The sequence below is a fragment of the Tachyglossus aculeatus genome, chromosome 17 (assembly GCF_015852505.1).
Source record: "Tachyglossus aculeatus isolate mTacAcu1 chromosome 17, mTacAcu1.pri, whole genome shotgun sequence".
Classification (NCBI taxonomy): domain Eukaryota; kingdom Metazoa; phylum Chordata; class Mammalia; order Monotremata; family Tachyglossidae; genus Tachyglossus; species Tachyglossus aculeatus.
In genome coordinates, this window is record NC_052082.1 from 23,973,925 (window position 1) to 23,993,922 (window position 19,998).

The window sequence follows — 19,998 nt, forward strand, 5'->3', positions numbered from 1 at the left end:
TACTGTTGTAAAGACAATAACAATAACATTTAAAAAGCAGAAGCAACATGGCCTAGTGGAAAGAGCATGGTCCTGGAAGCCAGAGATCCTGGATTCTAATCCCAGCTCCTGCTGTGGGCTCTTAAGCAAGTCACTTAATTTCTCTGTTCCTCAATTCCAACATCTGCAAAATGGGGATTCAATACCTGTTTTCCCTCCTTCTTAGAATGTGACCCCCATGTGGGATCTGACTTTCTTGTACCACTCCAGTGCTTAGTACAGTGCTTGGCACAAACATTATTATTCTTTACTGCCTCAGTCTCCTCTGCTCCTCAAGGATTGTGGCAGGCCAAACGGCCACAATTTTCCCCCATTGTAGAGGTTGTAGAGGAGCTGGGTTTCCATTATGTTCAGTGAGATGGGGGAGGTGGCCTCCATCCTCAGGCTCTACCCCTGTGGACCAGGAGCTCAAATAGTGGCCATCTTCTGGGCCGTAGGATGTCTGGCTTTACTCACTGGACAATAATAATCGTCACTGGACAAGAAGACTGCTGAAGACCAGAAGGGGAAAATTCAGCTCTAAGATTATAAATACATTACTAAATAAATCATCATCAATCGTATTTATTGAGCGCTTACTATGTGCAGAGCATATGTGACCACTTTTCTGTCTTTCTTGAAATAACTGTATTATGTTGCTCCATAATGGTTTAAAACTGTCAAGAGATTCAGTAGTTTAAAGGAAATTAATGTTCTTCACTAAAGCATGGCCTAGTGGAAGGGGCATATATGCCTGTTCAGCGGACCTAGGTTCTAATTCTGGCTCTGCCACTAGTCTGCTGTGTGACCTTGTATATGTCATTTAACTTCTCTCGGTCTCAGTTTTCCTCCCCTGAAAAGGAGGATTGAATACCTGTTCTTCCTTCTTAGAATGTGAGCCACATGTAGGATAGGATCTAACTGTGTCCTATCTGATTATTTTGGTGCTATCCCAAGTGCTTGGGGCAGTTCTTGGCACATAGTAAGCATTTAACAAATACTATTATTACTGTTGTTGTTGTTATTATTATTATCACACCTCCCAGATCCCTGTTATCCACATTGTTGATGTCGGTTACTACTTTGTCCTCAACCCATCTATTGCATGAATACCCACATGTATGTCGGATCCTACAACACACACTTCTCGTTTACCATCAACCACCCCATTGCTCAGTTTCACTGAGGTTTTTAGAACTTCTGCTTAATGTTGGAAAATGTTTTTTTAATCCTGGACTCGTTCCTGACTCACCTCTCACTATCACCAAAATCTGACTGACTCCTCAGGATATTGCCTGCTTTGATGCCGTTATGCTGCAGAGGTTTCACCTTGTCCCATTCTTCCTCAGATACAGGGAAAAAAGATGGGATGCTGTATACTTCCCCCTGTTGCTTCTTCTGGACCCTCTCACTTATCCTAACTCACCTTTTTATCATTTGGGGTTTCTGCCATTTGCATGTACCCTTTGATACAACTGCTCCCTGGATCCACCACTCTGTTTCTGGGATCTTTTTCATCTCCATGGAATTCACTCGTCTTCATACTGATTATGGAACTTGTTAAATGCCTACTATGTGTCAAGCACTGTTGTAAGCACTAAGGTAGATACAAATTAATCTAAACATGAGGTCGAACATGGTCCCCGTCCCTCATGGGGCTCACAATCTAAGTAGGAGGGAGTAGGATTAAAGGGAAGTGACTTGCCCAGTGTCAGACAGCAGAGCTGGGATTAGAACCCAGGTCCTTTTAACTCCCAGACCCATGCTCTATCTATTAGGCACTCTGCTTCTCTTCATCAATCATTGGTATTTATTGAGCACTTAATGTTCAAATATACCAACTCTAGCTTCCCATTGTGCTCTTTCCACCACTTAGGTCATCAATGAAAGTGCCCAACAAAATTGGCCTAGTACAGACCCTTAGAAAATACATTTATTATACTCTCCAAACTGAGACTAATCTAAAAGAACAACTCCTAGCATAACTTTCTAGTCAGTGAGGCACCTCTTACATCTGAGAAGAAAACAAACTGATGAGTATGTCGTGTAGGACGGACTCAAAATCCTACATCACACTTCAGATTTTTACTCATTTGCCCTGTCCGGCTATTGTGAAAAAATATTAGACTTGCCTGAGATGATGCGCTTTTTACAACAACTTTATGGGGTTATTCAGTGTTGCATTCTCTCTCGAGTGTTTTCATATTGATTCAGTTGTTCATTTTTGTACTATTTTCTGGCAGTACAGAAGGTAAGTTTCAGGTATACAAAAGGATCATCCCATTTCTCATTTTAAAATATAGAGGGCATATTGATTCTTTTTAAGTATTTAAATCCCTGTTCCTCTATGAATTTTCATAAATAACAAGTAGTCCTATCGTTGTGTAGAACCCAGAGGTACTAGCTGTCAGACTCAGTAGTCTTGCTTCAGTTTGGTTCAGTATTCTTTCATTAGCTCTTTAGTATCAGTAATGTTTATTGGCTGCTTACTGAGTACAGAGCATACCAAAGGAAAAAAGAAGATATGTATCAATCTGCCCAAGAGGCATTTGCAATATAATGGGAGACACAGTAAATATAAATTGATGAATGTATACTACTTTAGAGTGAGAGATATAAATAAATAATAGATACAGGTGGATAAATAGCAAGTATACAGATGGTACTTGAATGATAAAATGGCTTGTAGGAAGATTTACCTGGAAAGATGGACTAATCAGGGAATGTAATTTGGACAAGATATGTTCCAATCAATTAGTAAATCAATGAAATATATTGAGTGCCTACTACGGGCCGAGCACTGAAATACACATTTGACAAAGCTGTGGTGGAGAGGTGTATTCATAAAAGTAAAAAAGGACTTGGCCTATTCTCGGTCTCATTACTAAGATCTGATTATTTTTCATTGGCTTCAGAGTTTGATTATAAATTTATCCACCTTTAAAACAGGAAAAAGGCTTAATGATACTGCACTTTAAAACTTGAAGGGATACGGAAAAAATCTTCAAGGTGATAATAAGGTTTTGGGAAATAATAATGATCAAGTGTTGAAAATAGTGCTCCGCAAATAATGCGCACTCAGTAAATACCAGTTGATTGACTGATCGATCGGGACTGTTGTCAGAGCCTGTTGTTGGATAGGGACCTTATCTATATGTTGCCAACTTGTACTTCCCAAGCGCTTAGTACAGTGCTCTGCACACAGTAAGTGCTCAATAAATACGATCGAATGAATGAATTAAAAATCATGCCAGACCAAAGTGTTTCCAGTGATAGGAAAGGCTTTGTGGAGACGGTGAGAGTTCAGTGGATCTCTGACAGGATAGAGGAGGCAAAGCCTGGTGACTTAGAAGTGGACATGCAAGTCATGGGAAATAAAGACTAAGAACCTTGACTTGTTGATGCTGCCAGTGCTTTGGAAGTGTTCTCTGTCAGGGGTGTGCAGATTGTGGCTTGTGAATTATGTGCAGCTCCTCTTCACTTGCTTGATGGCTTGTGCACCAGTTCTGAATACCATACCAAGCTGCTATGGCAAAAGGACAGTTTTGGCCATAGCATCACCGCCCACGAGGGCCTGGACAGCAAAGGGTTCTGACCCCTACTCTAGTTGTGTCTTGTTCACTGCTGCCCAGCTACCCCTCTGCCTGACATGCCTGCTCGCCACTGCCTCTGCTTTCCCTCCCCTGGACACCATCTCGCCATTCTGGTTACTACAGCCACTTGGCCATCTTGTGTTTTTGGTTTACAACTCTTCAGAGTTTGTTTGTTTTTATAGTATTTGTTAAGCGCTTACTATGTGTTCTACTGTTCTAAGCACTGGGGAAGGTACAGGTTAGGGTGGACACAATCCTTATCCCACATGGGGCCCGCAGTCTAAGAGGGAGAACAGGTATCCTCATTTTACAGCTGAGGAAACTGAGGCACAGAGAAGTTAAGCGACTTGCCCAAGGTCACACAGTCAGCAATTGCCAGAATTGGGATTAGAAGCCAGGTCTTTCTGACCACCAGATTGCTCAGTTCATGAGGTTTGACCATACCTGGTCTAAGAAAACAGTATAGGTGTTTTCGTGTTGCTCCCTGCACTTTTCATGGGTGTCTCATGCTACAAAAATCACCTTATGTAGGCCGCCTTTTGATTTGAAGACACATCGCTATTAAGATAGTGAACAGCTGACTGTTCTTCAGTGATTTTTTTTAGACCAGTCTAGTCAGGCTCTTACTGGCATTGGCAAATAGAGAAGTGCCCAGTAGTTTACCACACTCAATTCTTCCATTTTTATTCTTATGATGGTGATTATGTTGATTTCTTTATTTGAAGTCTTGTGTCATTTCTTCAGTGTTCCATATGTTGAGAAAGTTTCTGCAGATGTCTGAGGATTAAGTTCCCCTTTGCTTGTAGAAATGTCTTTCCCACTCTTCAGCAGCAGAAATTGCTTCAAGTCAAACAAAGGTCATAACCTTTCACTGGGCCCCCTTTCTGTACTTCTAAAGGCCTCTTTCTTAATGGTGGAGGTTATGTTGAGAAGATCTATATAAGGTTCCTTCCTTTTAATGTAGTTGTTTCTGCCTGTCCTCTTCAGGAAACCTCTGGTGAACATATCCAAATCCTTCTTGACACTGCTGATATTTCCACTCTGTACAACTTTCTGCCATAATGAATATATATGCTGAGGAAGAAGTGGTTCTTCTCCTGTGTCTGGAACCTACCACCTTCAAGATGGAATGAGTTGCCCTTCATTTTGCCAGTTCGGGATTTGGTGAACAGTTCCATGTTCATCCTGTCCTCCCTTTTCCAAATTTGTAGGGCACTATATGTCCCCCTTCAACCAACTCTACCACCTTTATTATATCTTACTTTCCCAATGGCTTAGTAGTGTTCTGCACACAGTTACCACTCAGTTAATACCACTGATTGATTGGGAGCCTGAGTGCATAGTCCTATACTATGAGAATTACACAGAACAAATATGTTCCCTGCCTTTAAAAAACACTCATTCAAAAAATGCAGATATTTGGTGGGTGTGAGAAACAGGAGTTGGCTGGAAGGCAAAAGGGGAGAGAGAAGAGGAAGAGTAGAAAAGGAGAGAATAAAAATGAAAAAGAAGAGAAAGTAGTGAGTGGGCACTTTTTGTGTTTCTGATGTTTGGTCCTCAGAGTTTCCTTTTAGGGAAGTATGGTACCACAGGTCACAGAAGGGTTATTTGAAGGCTTGCCCTCAGAGTAGGAGCTCCACCTGACCAACAATACCTAGATTAGGACAGGAAATAAAGAGAGTAGGAAAAGATAACACCAGCCCCATACAATGACCCTAAATGCAAGAGCACAGCTCAGCCCCCTTTCCCTGTGGCTAAGGGTGGAGAGGTAAGACATGTAATTTGTTCCCCATGAATAGCAACTATGGAATAAAGCCCAGGGCAGAAGTTATTTCTCCTGGCTCTGCCAGCCTGATCTTGTAAACTCAGAAGGTTTAGATCAGAATCAGATAAGGGAAACAAATGCTGGCTGCTTACCTGAATAGCACCATGGTCTAGTGGAAAGAGCATTGGCCTGGGAGTTAGAAGACTTGGGTTTTAATCCTGGCCCTGCCATTTGCTTGCTGTGTGTCTTTGGGCAAGTCACATAACCTCTCTGTGCCTCAGTGTCTCCAGCCGTAAAATGGGGATTCAGTACCTGTTCTCCCTCCCACTTGGAATGTGAGCCCCATGTGGGACAGGGACTGTGTTTGACCTGATTAACTTGTATCTTTCCCAGTGTTTAGAACAGTGCTTGACACACAGTATTAACAGATACCATTGAAAAAAGAGTCTTTTTAGATTCCTCCATCAATAATTAGTTATTTTAACGTTCTCAATATGTGCCTCACACCCTGCTAAGCGCTTGAGTAGATAACAGTTAACCAGATGAGACACAGCCTGTCTGTATCCATCTCAAGATTTGTCAGAGCATTTATGTGTGGTCTGTTTCCTGCTTAGAGAATAGAGTAGCCTTTCACGGTCACCTGCCTGTTGCTCCAAAAGCTGCCACTTCCATGTGCTGTTTCTACCTTGACTTGATATGTTTGCAGCAGTGAAAGGCTTGATGTATGTTTGAACCTCAGGCTCCATGAACCCTCTGTGCAACCCGTGCTCAGTTCTCCTTCACTATGAGGTTTACGTTCTCCTAGAACCCCACATAAGAAAAACTCCCATTATAATTCTCCCCATATCCGGTGATGCGCAGGACCCATACAAATGTGTGTACAACCATTTCACCAATAAGGTGTCATCCTATACGCAGAAAGTCCTGTGTTCCTGGAAGAACATCTCTCTTATTCTGCTGTCACATTTTAGCTAAAGCATATACATAAGGTGATGTAGATGTAGATGATAGAGTTGAAAAGAAGCAGTAAAATGCACCTCATGCAGGTCTGTAGACGCATAATTGGCCACTTCCTGCCGCACATAAATTGGCCGTTTGGGGAAACTGCTGCAATATAATTTGTTTCATTTCAGCTCCAATTGTGCTAGAGGCCTGAAAGAGTTAATATACTTCCAAAAGAGAACACAAAGGTGAAATTATTCTTAGGGAGTAGCTTACTTATCTGATAGGATCTGGCAGGATTTTTTTCAATTTCAGGGGGATAAATTCTTTGCAGTTAAGGCCCCTATCCTGTTGCATAAAAGCAAGTGTTTACAAATGGAGAATAATCCCATGCAAATTAAATGTTCCCAAATAGCACCCTAGAGATTGGCACACTCACTGAAGATTTTTTCATTTTCATTGACTCATGGTTATTCACAGAAAGACATTTTATGTGATTTACAGAGGTAGATACAAAATGAGATTAATTAACAGTAAACTCCACCATTTTGTATATTTATGTTCCATAATCTTTTTTGAAGGTGTCTTTTTTAAAAAGGTTAGCAACAGCAGTGTCTCTTCTCATCCCTTTTTTATTACCTGATCTTCTTTTTTCCTTTTCAAGAGCAAAAACCCAAGAGAAAGAGGCAGGTATGCTATTACTTGCAAATAAATACAATTGGATTGCAGCCTAATGCAAGGCAACTTTTGTTTCCACACACTGAAAGCTTCATTAAAGCACAGTGGTGCTTCTCACTGGAGTTAGTGACCTTTTGATATCTATAAAGAACTTTGCAAGGACTTAAATTCTTTTTCCTTTGTCTGTGCACAATGTCCTTTTCTCCTGAAAATGTATGATGATCAGTTCATTCAAAGGCTACAGGATTTTAAAACCCCAGTTTAAGACGATTTCAGGTGATTTCCGCATTTTGAAACACTGATCCGAGCTTAACTAAATAAAGCTTCTCTGGCATAAAAATAGAGAATTTTCATTGTCCACTCTACCTTGAAGCGCCAGAGATGCCAAATCTCAATTCTGCACCTCAGCAGAGAACTTTCCTGATTTGGGACATAAAGTGATCAGGTAGAATAATATATTTTCATTTTTATCATATTAAACTGTAAATGGTTGAAAGGTTTTCATCATAGTCCCAATGGGCTTTTAGTATCTGAAAGTTGGAGGTAGGATTTCTTTTGTAGATAATGAGAGGCTTGTTTCAGTGATGTATGAGGTAAGACAGCGGTCTTTAGTCTCACCGTTGTGTCAAGGGGTTATCAGTTTACTACAGTAAACTGCTGGATCTGTAGCCATTTTATGTCACATTTCTTGCACAAATTTGTACTGTGTCTGAACTCATAACTTGCTACATGGTAAGCATTTAAGATAAGCGTAATTATAATAGTTATTATGAAAGACAAAATTACTGCTGAACACTATTTAATGATTTTTTTAACCATTTGCCCCAAATTGTTATAAAACATTAAAGTAGTTTGGTTTAGCAAGTTCTTTATTTAAAGGAGATTATATTATTTCTATATTCAGAGTATTTGTTTCCCCTGTTGGACCATTTGAAAATAAAATTTAAACTATTATTAAAGTCATTTTAAGTATGTAGATACAACAGCATACAAGTAATGCTTAAGCCCAAGCTTACAGAGTCTATGAATGTGTGTGAAGGTTGTATATCTCTCTATCAGTATCTTACTTGCAAATATTATCTTATCCACCCAAGCACTTTTCTGTCATAAGGTAAGCTTATTCATCTTATAAAGACCACTATTTGAAATAATTATCTCTGTCAGAAATTACAATTGAAAATGACCCTTATCTGTTCTTGTAGAATGTGGCTTTTGTTGCCCATATTTTTGAAATCAGTTAAACAAACATCATAATATAATTTATCCTTTAATATAATAGCAGATACAATGAATATGTGCTAAAAAGTCAACATAGAAGAACATATATTAAGCAAATCACTTGATTTTTAAGAAGAGCATTCCTGCAACCAGTTAATCTTTAATTTAATCGTTTTTCTTGTTTAACAGGTTTCGATTGAGTTTTACTAATTGAACAAAATATTTTAAAATATGTGGCATGTTATAACTAGAAGGAAAATGTTTGTTCTTTCGAACGTTTACTGAGCTGCGTTCATCCCTTTGCTTTTTCATTCTGAATTAATTCAGTTGTTTTAATACCTGACATTAAAACGTTGACAAAATACTGAAATGGTAATGAAGGAAAATGTATTTTTTAAAAATCCTGTTAACTTCAGCTGTATTTCTGAATTTTAAAAGTAATCTATATTGAAAAAAATCAGGCTTTGTCAGTAAATTCAAAGCATTGTGGAACAGACTTATGTTCAGGAGAGTCAACAGGTCTGGTGGGCTCATTTTTTTTTTTTTAAAATTAGCTATCCCAGAGGCCATTGCTGTGGAATTTTTGTCCGTTTTTGCCCCTCTCCCCTTACATACTCCATGAACACAAGGAGGTGGTTTCCAAAAAAGGGAGGATGAGGGTAGATAGCTCTGCAGGTAAGGAGAGAGGAGCTACATGTTATTTCCATGGTTCCTCTAATTGAAATTGAAGACAAAAAGTATTTGTTCTTCCGCAAACTCTAGACCTGTTAGAGAACGCTTACCATATTCACAGAGTAGTCAATCAATCATATTTATTGAGCTTATACTGTGTGCAGAGCACAGTACCAAGCACCTGGGAGGGTATGACAATACTCACCCAATAAATATTATAACAATACATATAACAATAAACAGACACATTCCCTGCCCACAATGAGCTTACAGTCTAAAGGGGGAGACAGACATTAGCATAAAGAAATGAATTACAGATTTGTACATAAGTTCTGTCTTGGTCAGAGCAATGGTAAATTAATTAGTATGTTTATGTAAGCAAAAATGAAAAAGATGAATTATTGTATGCCACATAGCCACAGGCGTCACGTCAGAAAAAAGAGATGTGGCTTATTCAGTTGCTTTTAGATGATTTTAGTGAGATGTTATTTATGATTAGGGAGTGAATCTGAAATCAAATCAAGCTCCTTCCCTTCTCCCTGGAAGTGCTTGTTGGGACCCACTAGGGTGGCTTCATCTCTGAAGAGTCTGTAGAGTCGGGATACCTTGATCTCCAGGGGTTTTGGCCAGGAGATGTGAAGGATATGAGGGGTAGTGAGGATTAGATCCAAACAGCAGCAGCTGTGTTTAATTACAGCTATTAGATTTTAGAATAGGGAAAAGTCAGATGGTGAGGAAAAGCTACTTATCCCAATTCTTGAGCTTCATCAGTTAAGGCAACAGGTGTAATGCTACTATTGCCAGGCTGACATGAACACCAAGGAGGAGGTTATACCTAAGACGAAGAATTTGTTGAAAAAATTTGTTCCCCAAAGCTGGAAATAACACCGACTCTGAGAGCACGAGGTAGAATTTTGAGAGGTTGACTTGTCTATTGGAAACTAGCGGAGAGAGCACGAGCCTGGGAGTCAGAAAGACCTGGATTGTAATCCCAGCTTGGCCACCTGTCTGCTGTGTGACCTTGGGCAAGTCACTTAACTTCTCTGTGCCTCAGTTACCTCATCTCTAAACTGGGGATTAGGACTGTAAACCCTATATGGGTTTATACCCCACCTCCCCTTCTAATTATCGCCCTATCTCCCTCCTACCATTCCTTTCCAAACTCCTTGAACGAGTCGTCTACACCCGCTGCCTCGACTTCCTGAACGCCAACTCCCTCCTCGACTCCCTCCAATCTGGCTTCCGTGCCCTACATTCCACCAAAACTGCCCTCTCCAAGGTCATCAGTGACCTCCTGCTTGCCAAAGCCAACGGCTCCTACTCTATCCTAATCCCCCTCGACCACTCAGCTGTCTTCGACACTGTGAACCACCCCCTTCTCCTCAACACACTATCCAACCTTGGCTTCACAGACTCTGTCCTCTCCTGGTTCTCCTCTTATCTCTCCGGCTGTTCATTCTCAGTCTCTTTTGCTGGCTCCTCCTCCCCCTCCCATCCCCTTACTGCAGGGGTTCCTCAAGGGTCAGTTCTTAGTCCCCTTATGTCCTCTATCTACACTCACTTCCTTGGTGAACTCATTCGCTCCCACGGCTTCAACTATCATCTCTACACTAATGACACCCAAATCTACATCTCTGCCCCTGTTCTCTCTCCCTGCCTTCAGGCTCGTGTCTCCTCCTGCCTTCAAGACATCTCCATCTGGCAGTCTGCCCGCCATATAAAACTCAATATGTCCAAGACTGAACTCCTTATCTTCCCTCCCAAACCCTGCCCTCTCCCTGACTTTACCATCACTGTTGACGGCACTACCATCCTTCCCGTCTCCCAAGCCCGCAACCTTGGTGTCATCCTCGACTCCGCTCTCTCGTTCGCCCCTCACATCCAATCTGTCACCAAAACCTGCCAGTCTCACCTCCGCAACATCGCCAAGATCCAGCCTTCCCTCTCCATCCAAACCGCTACCCTGCTGGTTCAATCTCTCATCCTATCCCGACTGGATTACTGCATCAGCCTCCTCTCTGATCTCCCATCCTGCTGTCTCTCCCCAATCAATCAATCAATCAATCAATCGTATTTATTGAGCGCTTACTATGTGCAGAGCACTGTACTAAGCGCTTGGGAAGTACAAATTGGCATCACATAGAGACAGTCCCTACCCGATAGTGGGCTCACAGTCTAAAAGGGGGAGACAGAGAACAGAACCAAACATACCAACAAAATAAAATAAGTAGGATAGAAATGTACAAGTAAAATAAATAAATAAATAAATAAACAGAGTAATAAATATGTACAACCATATATACATATATACAGGCGCTGTGGGGAGGGGAAGGCGGTAAGGCGGGGGGATGGAGAGGGGGACGAGGGGGAGAGGAAAGAAGGGGCTCAATCTGGGAAGGCCTCCTGGAGGAGGTGAGCTCTCAGCAGGGCCTTGAAGGGAGGAAGAGAGCTAGCTTGGCGGATGGGCAGAGGGAGGGCATTCCAGGCCCGGGGGATGACGTGGGCCGGGGGTCGATGGCGGGACAGGCGAGAGCGAGGTACAGTGAGGAGATTAGTGGTGGAGGAGCGGAGGGTGCGGGCTGGGCAGTAGAAGGAGAGAAGGGAGGTGAGGTAGGAGGGGGCGAGGTGATGGAGAGCCTTGAAGCCCAGGGTGAGGAGTCTCTGCCTGATGCGCAGATTGATCGGTAGCCATTGGAGGTTTTTGAGGAGGGGAGTGATATGTCCAGAGCGTTTCTGGACAAAGATAATCCGGGCAGCAGCATGAAGTATGGATTGAAGTGGAGAGAGACACGAGGATGGGAGATCAGAGAGAAGGCTAGTGCAGTAGTCCAGACGGGATAGGATGAGAGCTTGAATTAGCAGGGTAGCGGTTTGGATGGAGAGGAAAGGGCGGATCTTGGCAATGTTGCGGAGCTGAGACCGGCAGGTTTTGGTGACGGCTTGGATGTGAGGGGTGAATGAGAGAGCGGAGTCGAGGATGACACCAAGGTTGCGGGCTTGTGAGACGGGAAGGATGGTAGTGCCATCAACAGAGATGGGAAAGTCAGGGAGAGGACAAGGTTTGGGAGGGAAGACAAGGAGCTCAGTCTTCGACATGTTGAGCTTTAGGTGGCGGGCGGACATCCAGATGGAGATGTCCTGAAGGCAGGAGGAGATGCGAGCCTGGAGGGAGGGGGAGAGAGCAGGGGCAGAGATGTAGATCTGGGTGTCATCAGCGTAGAGGTGATAGTTGAAGCCGTGGGAGCGAATGAGGTCACCAAGGGAGTGAGTGTAGATTGAGAACAGAAGGGGACCAAGCACTGAACCTTGGGGAACTCCCACAGTAAGAGGATGGGAGGGGGAGGAGGAGCCTGCAAAAGAGACTGAGAAATCATCTTTATGCAGAAACACTCTGGGCACGTTACTCCCCTCCTCAAAAATCTCCAGTGGCTACCAATTAACCTACGCGTCAAGCAAAAACTCCTCACTCTCGGCTACCAGGCTCTCCATCACCTTGCCCCCTCCTACCTCACCTCCCTTCTTTTCTTCTACAGCCCAGCCCGCACCCTCTGCTCCTCTACCGCCAACCTCCTCACTGTGCCTCGTTCTCGCCTGTCCCGCCATCGACCCCCAGCCCATGTCCTCCCCCTGGCCTGGAATGCCCTCCCTCCGCAAATCCGCCAAGCTAGTTCTCTTCCTCCCTTCAAAACCCTACTGAGAGCTCACCTCATCCAGGAGGCCTTCCCAGACTGAGCCCCCTCCTTCCTCTCCCCATCTTCCCCTTCCCCATCCCCCCACCCTACCTCCTTCCCCTCCCCCCAGCACCTGTATATATGTTTGTACAGATTTATTACTTCATTTTACTTGTACATATTTACTATTCTATTTATTTTATTTTGTTAATATGTGTTGTTTTGTTGTCTGTTTCCCCCTTCTAGACTGTGAGCCCACTATTGGGTAGGGACAGTCTCTATATGTTACCAACTTGTACTTCCCAAGCGCTTAGTACAGTGCTCTGCACACAGTAAGTGCTCAATAAATGCGATTGAATGAATGAATGAATATGGGACGGGGACTGTGTCCAATCCTATTAGTTACTATCTAACCCAGTGCTTAGAATAGTGCTTGACACTTAGTAAGTGCAAAACAAATACCATCATTATTTACTGAAAATCTTTCACAGTATCTCAGTACAAAAATTAAAGCATAAAAACACAAAAAATGCCATCACCAATGGTACATCCTACCCAGAATTCAGTCTCCAACCATAGCAGCTTTTTGAAGGAAACATGAGATTTCTGCCATCCTTGACTGTCAAGTCTGTGGGACTAATAGCTTTTAATTATTGCTTAATTATTTACAATAATTAATTGCAATTAATTATTAATACTTAATAATAGTTGTGCTATAAAGTGCTTACTAAGTGCCAGCACTGTATTAAGCACTGAGGTGGATACAAGTTAATAATAATAATAATAATGATGATGGCATTTATTAAGCGCTTACTATGTACAAAGTACTGTTCTAAATGATCAGTTTGTCCCACGGGGGGCTCACAGTCTTCATCCTCATTTTACAGATGAGGTAACTGAGGCACAGAGAAGTTAAGTGACTTGCCCAAAGTCACACAGCTGACAATTGGTGGTAGGAATTTGAACCCATGACCTCTGACTCCAAAGCCCGTGCTCTTTCCACTGAGCCACGCTTCTTCTCAGCCAGGTCAGACACAGTCCCTGTCCTATGTGGGCCACATAGTCTTAGGGGGAGGGAGAACATTCTACAGATGAGGAAACTGAGGCACAGAGAAGTCAAGCTTCTTGCCAAAGTTGCACAGGCAAATGGGGGAGCTGGAATTAGAATCCAGGGGTTCAGGGGTGACTCCCAGACTATGTGCTTTCCACTTGCCAATGCTGCTTTGCTACCCTGTCAGTCAAGGATAAAGGTGACAGGTATTTGCCGCTTGGTTCATTATGGCCACTGTCATCCCAGACGGCTATACAGTTGTACCATTATCCTTAGAGAGCTAGTTTTATATCTTTTAAACTGTGCCTATTGCCTGTGTTAAATATATTTAAACTATGATAATGCATTTTTCCACTCCTAATTTCTCCCTTGCTGATCTAAACCCAGTTTGATACGAGAAAATATGGTGTGTTCCTCTTCTCTACTAACTCTTTTTCTTCCTTTCCTTTTAGAAGAGTGGGAAGGAATACGTACTTGGGGATATTTATTCATTTAGGTTTCTGTCCTTGTTCCCCTATTTTGAGGGAATGGAGGAAGCAGTTTAAGATCCTAACCTGACCTCCATCTCTGGCCCCAAGTCTACCAGACTACAGCCATCACCTTCAAATTTTTTTTGTTGTTGTTGTTGTTAATGTTATTTGTTAAGCACTTACTATGTGCCAAGCAATGTACTAAGCGCTGGGGTGGATACAGGGTTGGACACAATCTTAATCCCCATTTTACAGAGAAAAAGGGGAATTAGGCCCAAGGTCACACAACAGAGAAGTAGCAGAGCTGGGATTAGAACCCAGGTCCTCTGATTCCCAGACAAGGGACTCTTTCCACTAAGCCACAATGATTGACAATGTTTCAAAAAAACCCACCTCCTTCAGGAAGCTTTCTCTTGTTAATTCCCACCCCACCTCCAGTTAAATCAACCTAAACAGTCCCCATTAGCACTTATGCTCTAAATCCACCCTTTGTGCTTGTGTATCTTTATATCAACAATTGTAATTCAACAATTTATTCTTGTGTTTCATTGTGCCACAATTTACAATAGTATCTATTTCATCTTTGTGCTTGCTCCTGCTTCTGTCTCTTGTCAATCATTTTTCTTTTTCTAACTATTCCATTGGTTTGAGTTCCTTATGGGCAGGAAATGTATAACTTCCTAGGCACTTAGTATAAAGCTCTGCACTGGTTTATTAAATACCATTGATAATGACGATGATGATGCCTCAGTGTCCCATTCATGTGATGAGAGACCTGACTTAGCCAGAAGGTGAACTTCTTTGGTTATTCCCAGTTGCCTACTTTTTTTTGTTGCTGAGGCCAATGGTGCTGCATGCGCCTTCTCCTCACTCCATTTCTCAGTCCAGTTGCCCAAAAGCAGCTAATTATTTTCTTTTGCTGTCCACACCCTTTCAGGAAAAGGGATTTAAGTCTCTAGTTGAAACTATAAAAACGAATCGTGCCTTTTTTTTATAAATGTACAGCTTTTCTAGTTTACTTGGTGTCCAGTGCATTTGCAATGAGTAATGAGTGATTGAATGAGTAATTGAACCACCACTTGTTTTTGAAGTTGATGAATCAGCAAAATAATATTTAATTAAAATTTTCTGATTATGACACTCGTCCACACAAGCTTTGGATCATTTTAGTCGAAGAGTTTGTATCTAGAACTTTCCTGGTTGATGAATATCTTCTGTTTAGAAAAGAGATCAACTGGATATCAGCTAAAATGATATCATAGACATTATTTAGCTACAAAGGATGTTACAGCTCATATTGGTTCATTATTCTTTTGGATAAGAACAGAAATTTCCTGGTGTTCTGGTGGGGAGGTCCCCAAACTGGGAGCCTCTTTTGGAAGTGGAGAAATTTTCTGCCATAGTGCAAGTGCAATAAATGTTTAGCAATTTTGCCTCAAGACACAACTCTTAACTATTTGTGTTTCCCAGATACCACACCTGAATCCACAATTGATTTCCATAACACCCTTAACGTAGCATTCACCCGATAACTGTATCCTGGTTTTTCCTGTTGGCTTAAATTTCCTTTTGTTAAAAATATTCTTGTCCTCATGTATATTTTTTCTTTAAAGTGTTCTGTAAGGACTTGATTTTTTTTAAAAAAATGTTATTTACTCTGTGTGATGCTTGAATCACTACTGTGATGGAAATGTGTCCAATTTGTTTTGTAGTCTAAAAATGATAGTAAAAAAGAAAAAGGTAAATGATGCAATGGAATTGTTGGATTTTAGGAGCCCGTTTTATTCACTGGAACAATGAGAAAAAATTTGGATCCCTTTGATGAGCACACTGATCAAGACCTATGGAATGCATTGCAAGAGGTAAGTTAATGAAATCTATTTTAAATTAATAATCACAGATGTTTTATATGCTCCTTCAGGAAGCTCGTCCATGAATTTGGTTTATACGGTGCCCCGATCATCAACACATTGTTGAAGGTGTTTAATGAATTTATTTATATGCTCGTGGGAAAAAAATACCACAGAAATGCTACGGATTTGTCATTTTTATTTTTTCCAAAGAGCCACAAGTGTTTTATGTCCATTACCTTCTATAGCCTCAGGGGACTGACATAAAAGCTAGATTGAGGGTCGGGAGACCTGGGTATCAATTCTACGTATAACTGAGTTTCACTGGGAAAACTATTTAATCTCTCAAATTCCCCATTGTATTAGCTCTGACAGTGTCTGGGAAGTGCTTAGAGTTTCCCTAAAGAAATGTGATTTTTAGATAAAATATGATTAAATATCAACCTGTATTTATTAGTATTTCATTGTCCAAAAAAATTTCAATAACCTAGTTAATGTAAGACTAAAGAAGAAACGTCTAGAGTTTTATTGTTGAAAAAGGTCTGTTCAAGAAGTTCCCAGTTTCCCTTCTCAGATATAAAAATGGTTGTGATCATTTGTTTGGTTGTATATTTATATTATATCATGCAGTTCATGTTTTAAAAAAATCTTACCCTTTTGAAGAGAAAATTTAGCCTGTTTTGAAGCATAAATCAATACTGTTACAGCGAGGTGTAGAGCTTACTTTTTCATTTAAAAAGCCTTGCAAACATTATTATTCATACCTCCAGTTGTTTTTGTTCTTTTGGATTACTGTGGTTTTTCACTAGGAGAGGTGTCACATTTTACTCTTCCAGATAAATTTTCCTATCATTTTATATACAGAATGAGATTTTGCTGTTTAGAATCAACTTTGGTGCCAGACAGTTTCTTTCCTGTAATTCTTGTTTTGTGAGGGTGTGCCAAACAATAAGGCTTTATACGTTCACCCTGCTTCTCGGGAGATAGGGACTGCTTTCACCTTGATCTTAATTCATTTATGCACCCTCTACTTGGAAAGTCATTAAGGATGCACCCTGAGATGCATTAGCCTATTTTCAGGTCAACTCCGTTTTTCAGAGTGGCGAGGACTGTTTGTTGCAAAGTATGAAAGATAGATTCTGCTGGCCTCTGCTTGTACCGCATCTAGGACTGGAAAATGCTTTTGTGATACTCCTTGATGGAGCAGGAATTACTAGAAAATCATTTTTCCACTTGTGTCAGGAGAAATAATCACGTAAAATGTCATTGGCTTGAATCTCTGACTAAGGGCTGAAACTAGTTATATCTACCCTACATAAACTGAGTGAGAAATGAGGAATCCTGAACACCCATGCACCCAAATGTGCTCAAGTCTAATAAATATTCAAGCTTGTGTTAATGTTCATGCTTTGCAACTCCTATTTAGAAAAATCTGAATATAGAAGAGGTATCCATCTATGTCTCTCTGCTTCTTTAAAGAGAATTAGATACTTTAATTAAGTGCAGAAAGGCACTGAAAATATCCCAAGGTAGTAACAGAAATACAATCCTTTCCATAGCTGAGCTCATTTAACCTTGAACTATAAGGAAAGTCTTATAGATGGGCTGGTGGCATTCATGGGAGCAAAAGTGATTATTTAAATTGGTTTAGAAGGATCCTTTATTGTTCTATTAATGCTATAGAAATACGGAAATTACTGATACTTTAATATGAAAATGGAATATAGACTTAGAGTTCAAAAGTGATAATTTTGAATTTAATACTAAGATCTTTGCAAGTGCAATATTAAATAAAAAACGGCCCTAAATTACTGCTTTTATTCAAAAATGGCTCTGTGCTGGAGAAAGATGAACATATTGAGTAATTTAGAGTATTCCTCATGGATAATTTGGAGTTTCAAGGCCATGTGGCATAGGAAGGCGCACTACTTTAGCCCTTTCCCTAGACAACATTTAAGGCTCACTGAGCTTGGACTTATCAATCCCTTAAATAGTCATTGGAAAAGGAGTTGCTTCACTTGTGAATTGCCTTGGAATTCCACCTAGCCATTTGTCAGTGTAGTGACTGTATTTTTTTTCCTGATCCATTTTCTTGTCTCTCAGATTTTTCCTTTTGACTTCCAAATTTATTTCCTATCAGGCCATATTTATTGAGCACTTAGTGTTTATTGAGCACCAAAGGCTTGAGAACTTGAGAATAAGAAGTGTTGTCCTAGTGGCTAGAACACAGGCCCGGGATTCAGAAAGACTTGGTTCTAGTCCTGGCTGCAGGATGTATCTGCTGTGTGGCCTTGGGCAAGTCACTTAATTTATCTGTGCCTGTTACCTCATCTGTAAAAATGAAATTAAGATTGTAAACCCCCTGTGGAATATGGACTGAGTCCAACCTGATTAGCTTATATTTACCTCAGTGCTTAGAAGAGTGCCTGGCACATAGGAAACACTTAAAAACCATTAAACAAATTCCCAAAACACTTGAGGCTGTGCACTGAAGGGTCAGGGATTTGAGGGAGCAAAATGGGATGAGAGAGGAAAAAAAGAAGAGAATGGGGAAAAAGTGAGAGAGGAGAAAAAGGACAGGAAGGTAAAAGGTCATTTCATTTAATTGGTCAATGCTGTCTTTTTTTGTGGTATTTCTTAAGCCCTTACTATGTGCCAGGCACCACACTAAGATAATCAGGTTGGACACAGTCCCTGTCCCACATGGGGACAGTCCCAGACTGAGCCCCCTTTTTCCTCTCCTCCCCATCCCCCCCCCCCGCCCTACCTCCTTCCCCTCCCCACAGCACCTGAATATATGTTTGTACAGATTTATTACTCTATTTATTTTACTTGTACATATTTACTATTCTATTCATTTTGTTAATGATGTGCATCTAGCTTTACGTCTATTTATTCTGATGACTTGACACCTGTCCTCATGTTTTGTTTTGTTGTCTGTCTCCCCCTTCTAGAATGTGAGCCCGTTGTTGGGTAGGGACCGTCTCTATGTGTTGCCAACTTGTACTTCCCGAACGCTTAGTACAGTTCTCTGCACACAGTAAGCACTCAATAAATACGATTGAATGAATGAATGAATGGGGCTCACAATCTTAATCCTCATTTTACTGATAAGGTAACTGAGACACAGAGAAATTAAATGACTTGCCCAGGTTCACCCAGCAGACAAGTTGCACAGCAGTGGCTAGAACCCAGGTCTCCTGAGTCCCAGGCCTTCTCTTTCTCCACTAGAGTCTGTGGGGGCCATTGTCATGCCCCATCAACCCTGTGGCACGTGTACCTATGATATTGTGTGCAGTTCATAGGAGGTTCTGGTAAAACTGCTCAAGAAGTTGGATGTGTCATTTGTAGCAGGCCCAGATCACATGGTCATATAGAGTACAAGATGCTATTACAGCCTGTTGTTGCCAAACTCATCCATTAAAGCCAGACTTGCTAGATGGACTTTTTAAAATTGTGTTTCACTTCTTTATCTATCTGTGTGTCATTGAATAGTGTCATGCCTAGGTAACATATATGTTTGGGTAGCAGTATTAAATTCTCTGTTGCCAGTGAAAGACTTTGATTGTGTATAGGATTTCCCGGGTCATAACTTGAACTTAATCTTGATTTTCTTTAGGTTTATTTTAGCCCGTAATGCTGTGCCAACTTTATAAAGCGATTCATAGTTATTTGTGCATCGTTTTGCATAATTTACAATGCTTGTGCCTCAAGAGCACAGTCATCAACATGCAACTATTGCTGGATGAAATGTCTCGAAACCTTTAGGTGATACTTGCCATATGTTGATGTGGAAGAGCCTCTGATTAGAAATAGATTTCGACTCCAATTTCAAGATTCTTTGCTACCTCCTCAGAAATATTAGCATAAAGTCTATTGAACTGGACCATATCTACCTTGGGTGATGAGGAAAGGGCCAAGGGTCACCTGCAATAATAATAAAAATAATAATGATGGCATTTATTAAGCGCTTACTAGGTGCAAAGCACTGTTCTAAGCGCTGGGGGGATACAAGGTGAATCAGGTTGTCCCATGTGGGGCTCACAGTCTTAATCCCCATTTTCCAGATG

The 19,998-nt window shown here is 41.2% G+C and overlaps 1 protein-coding gene across 3 annotated transcripts in view; it reads left to right on the forward strand.

The window, feature by feature from the left end:
• ABCC4 (ATP binding cassette subfamily C member 4) overlaps positions 1-19,998 on the forward strand; it is a 228,512-nt gene that overhangs the window by 184,338 nt on the left and 24,176 nt on the right. For all 3 annotated transcript variants that reach the window (XM_038759284.1, XM_038759286.1, XM_038759287.1), the window contains one exon: positions 15,851-15,940. In XM_038759284.1, the coding sequence (XP_038615212.1) occupies positions 15,851-15,940 (90 nt within the window). The remainder of the gene's footprint in view (positions 1-15,850; positions 15,941-19,998) is intronic.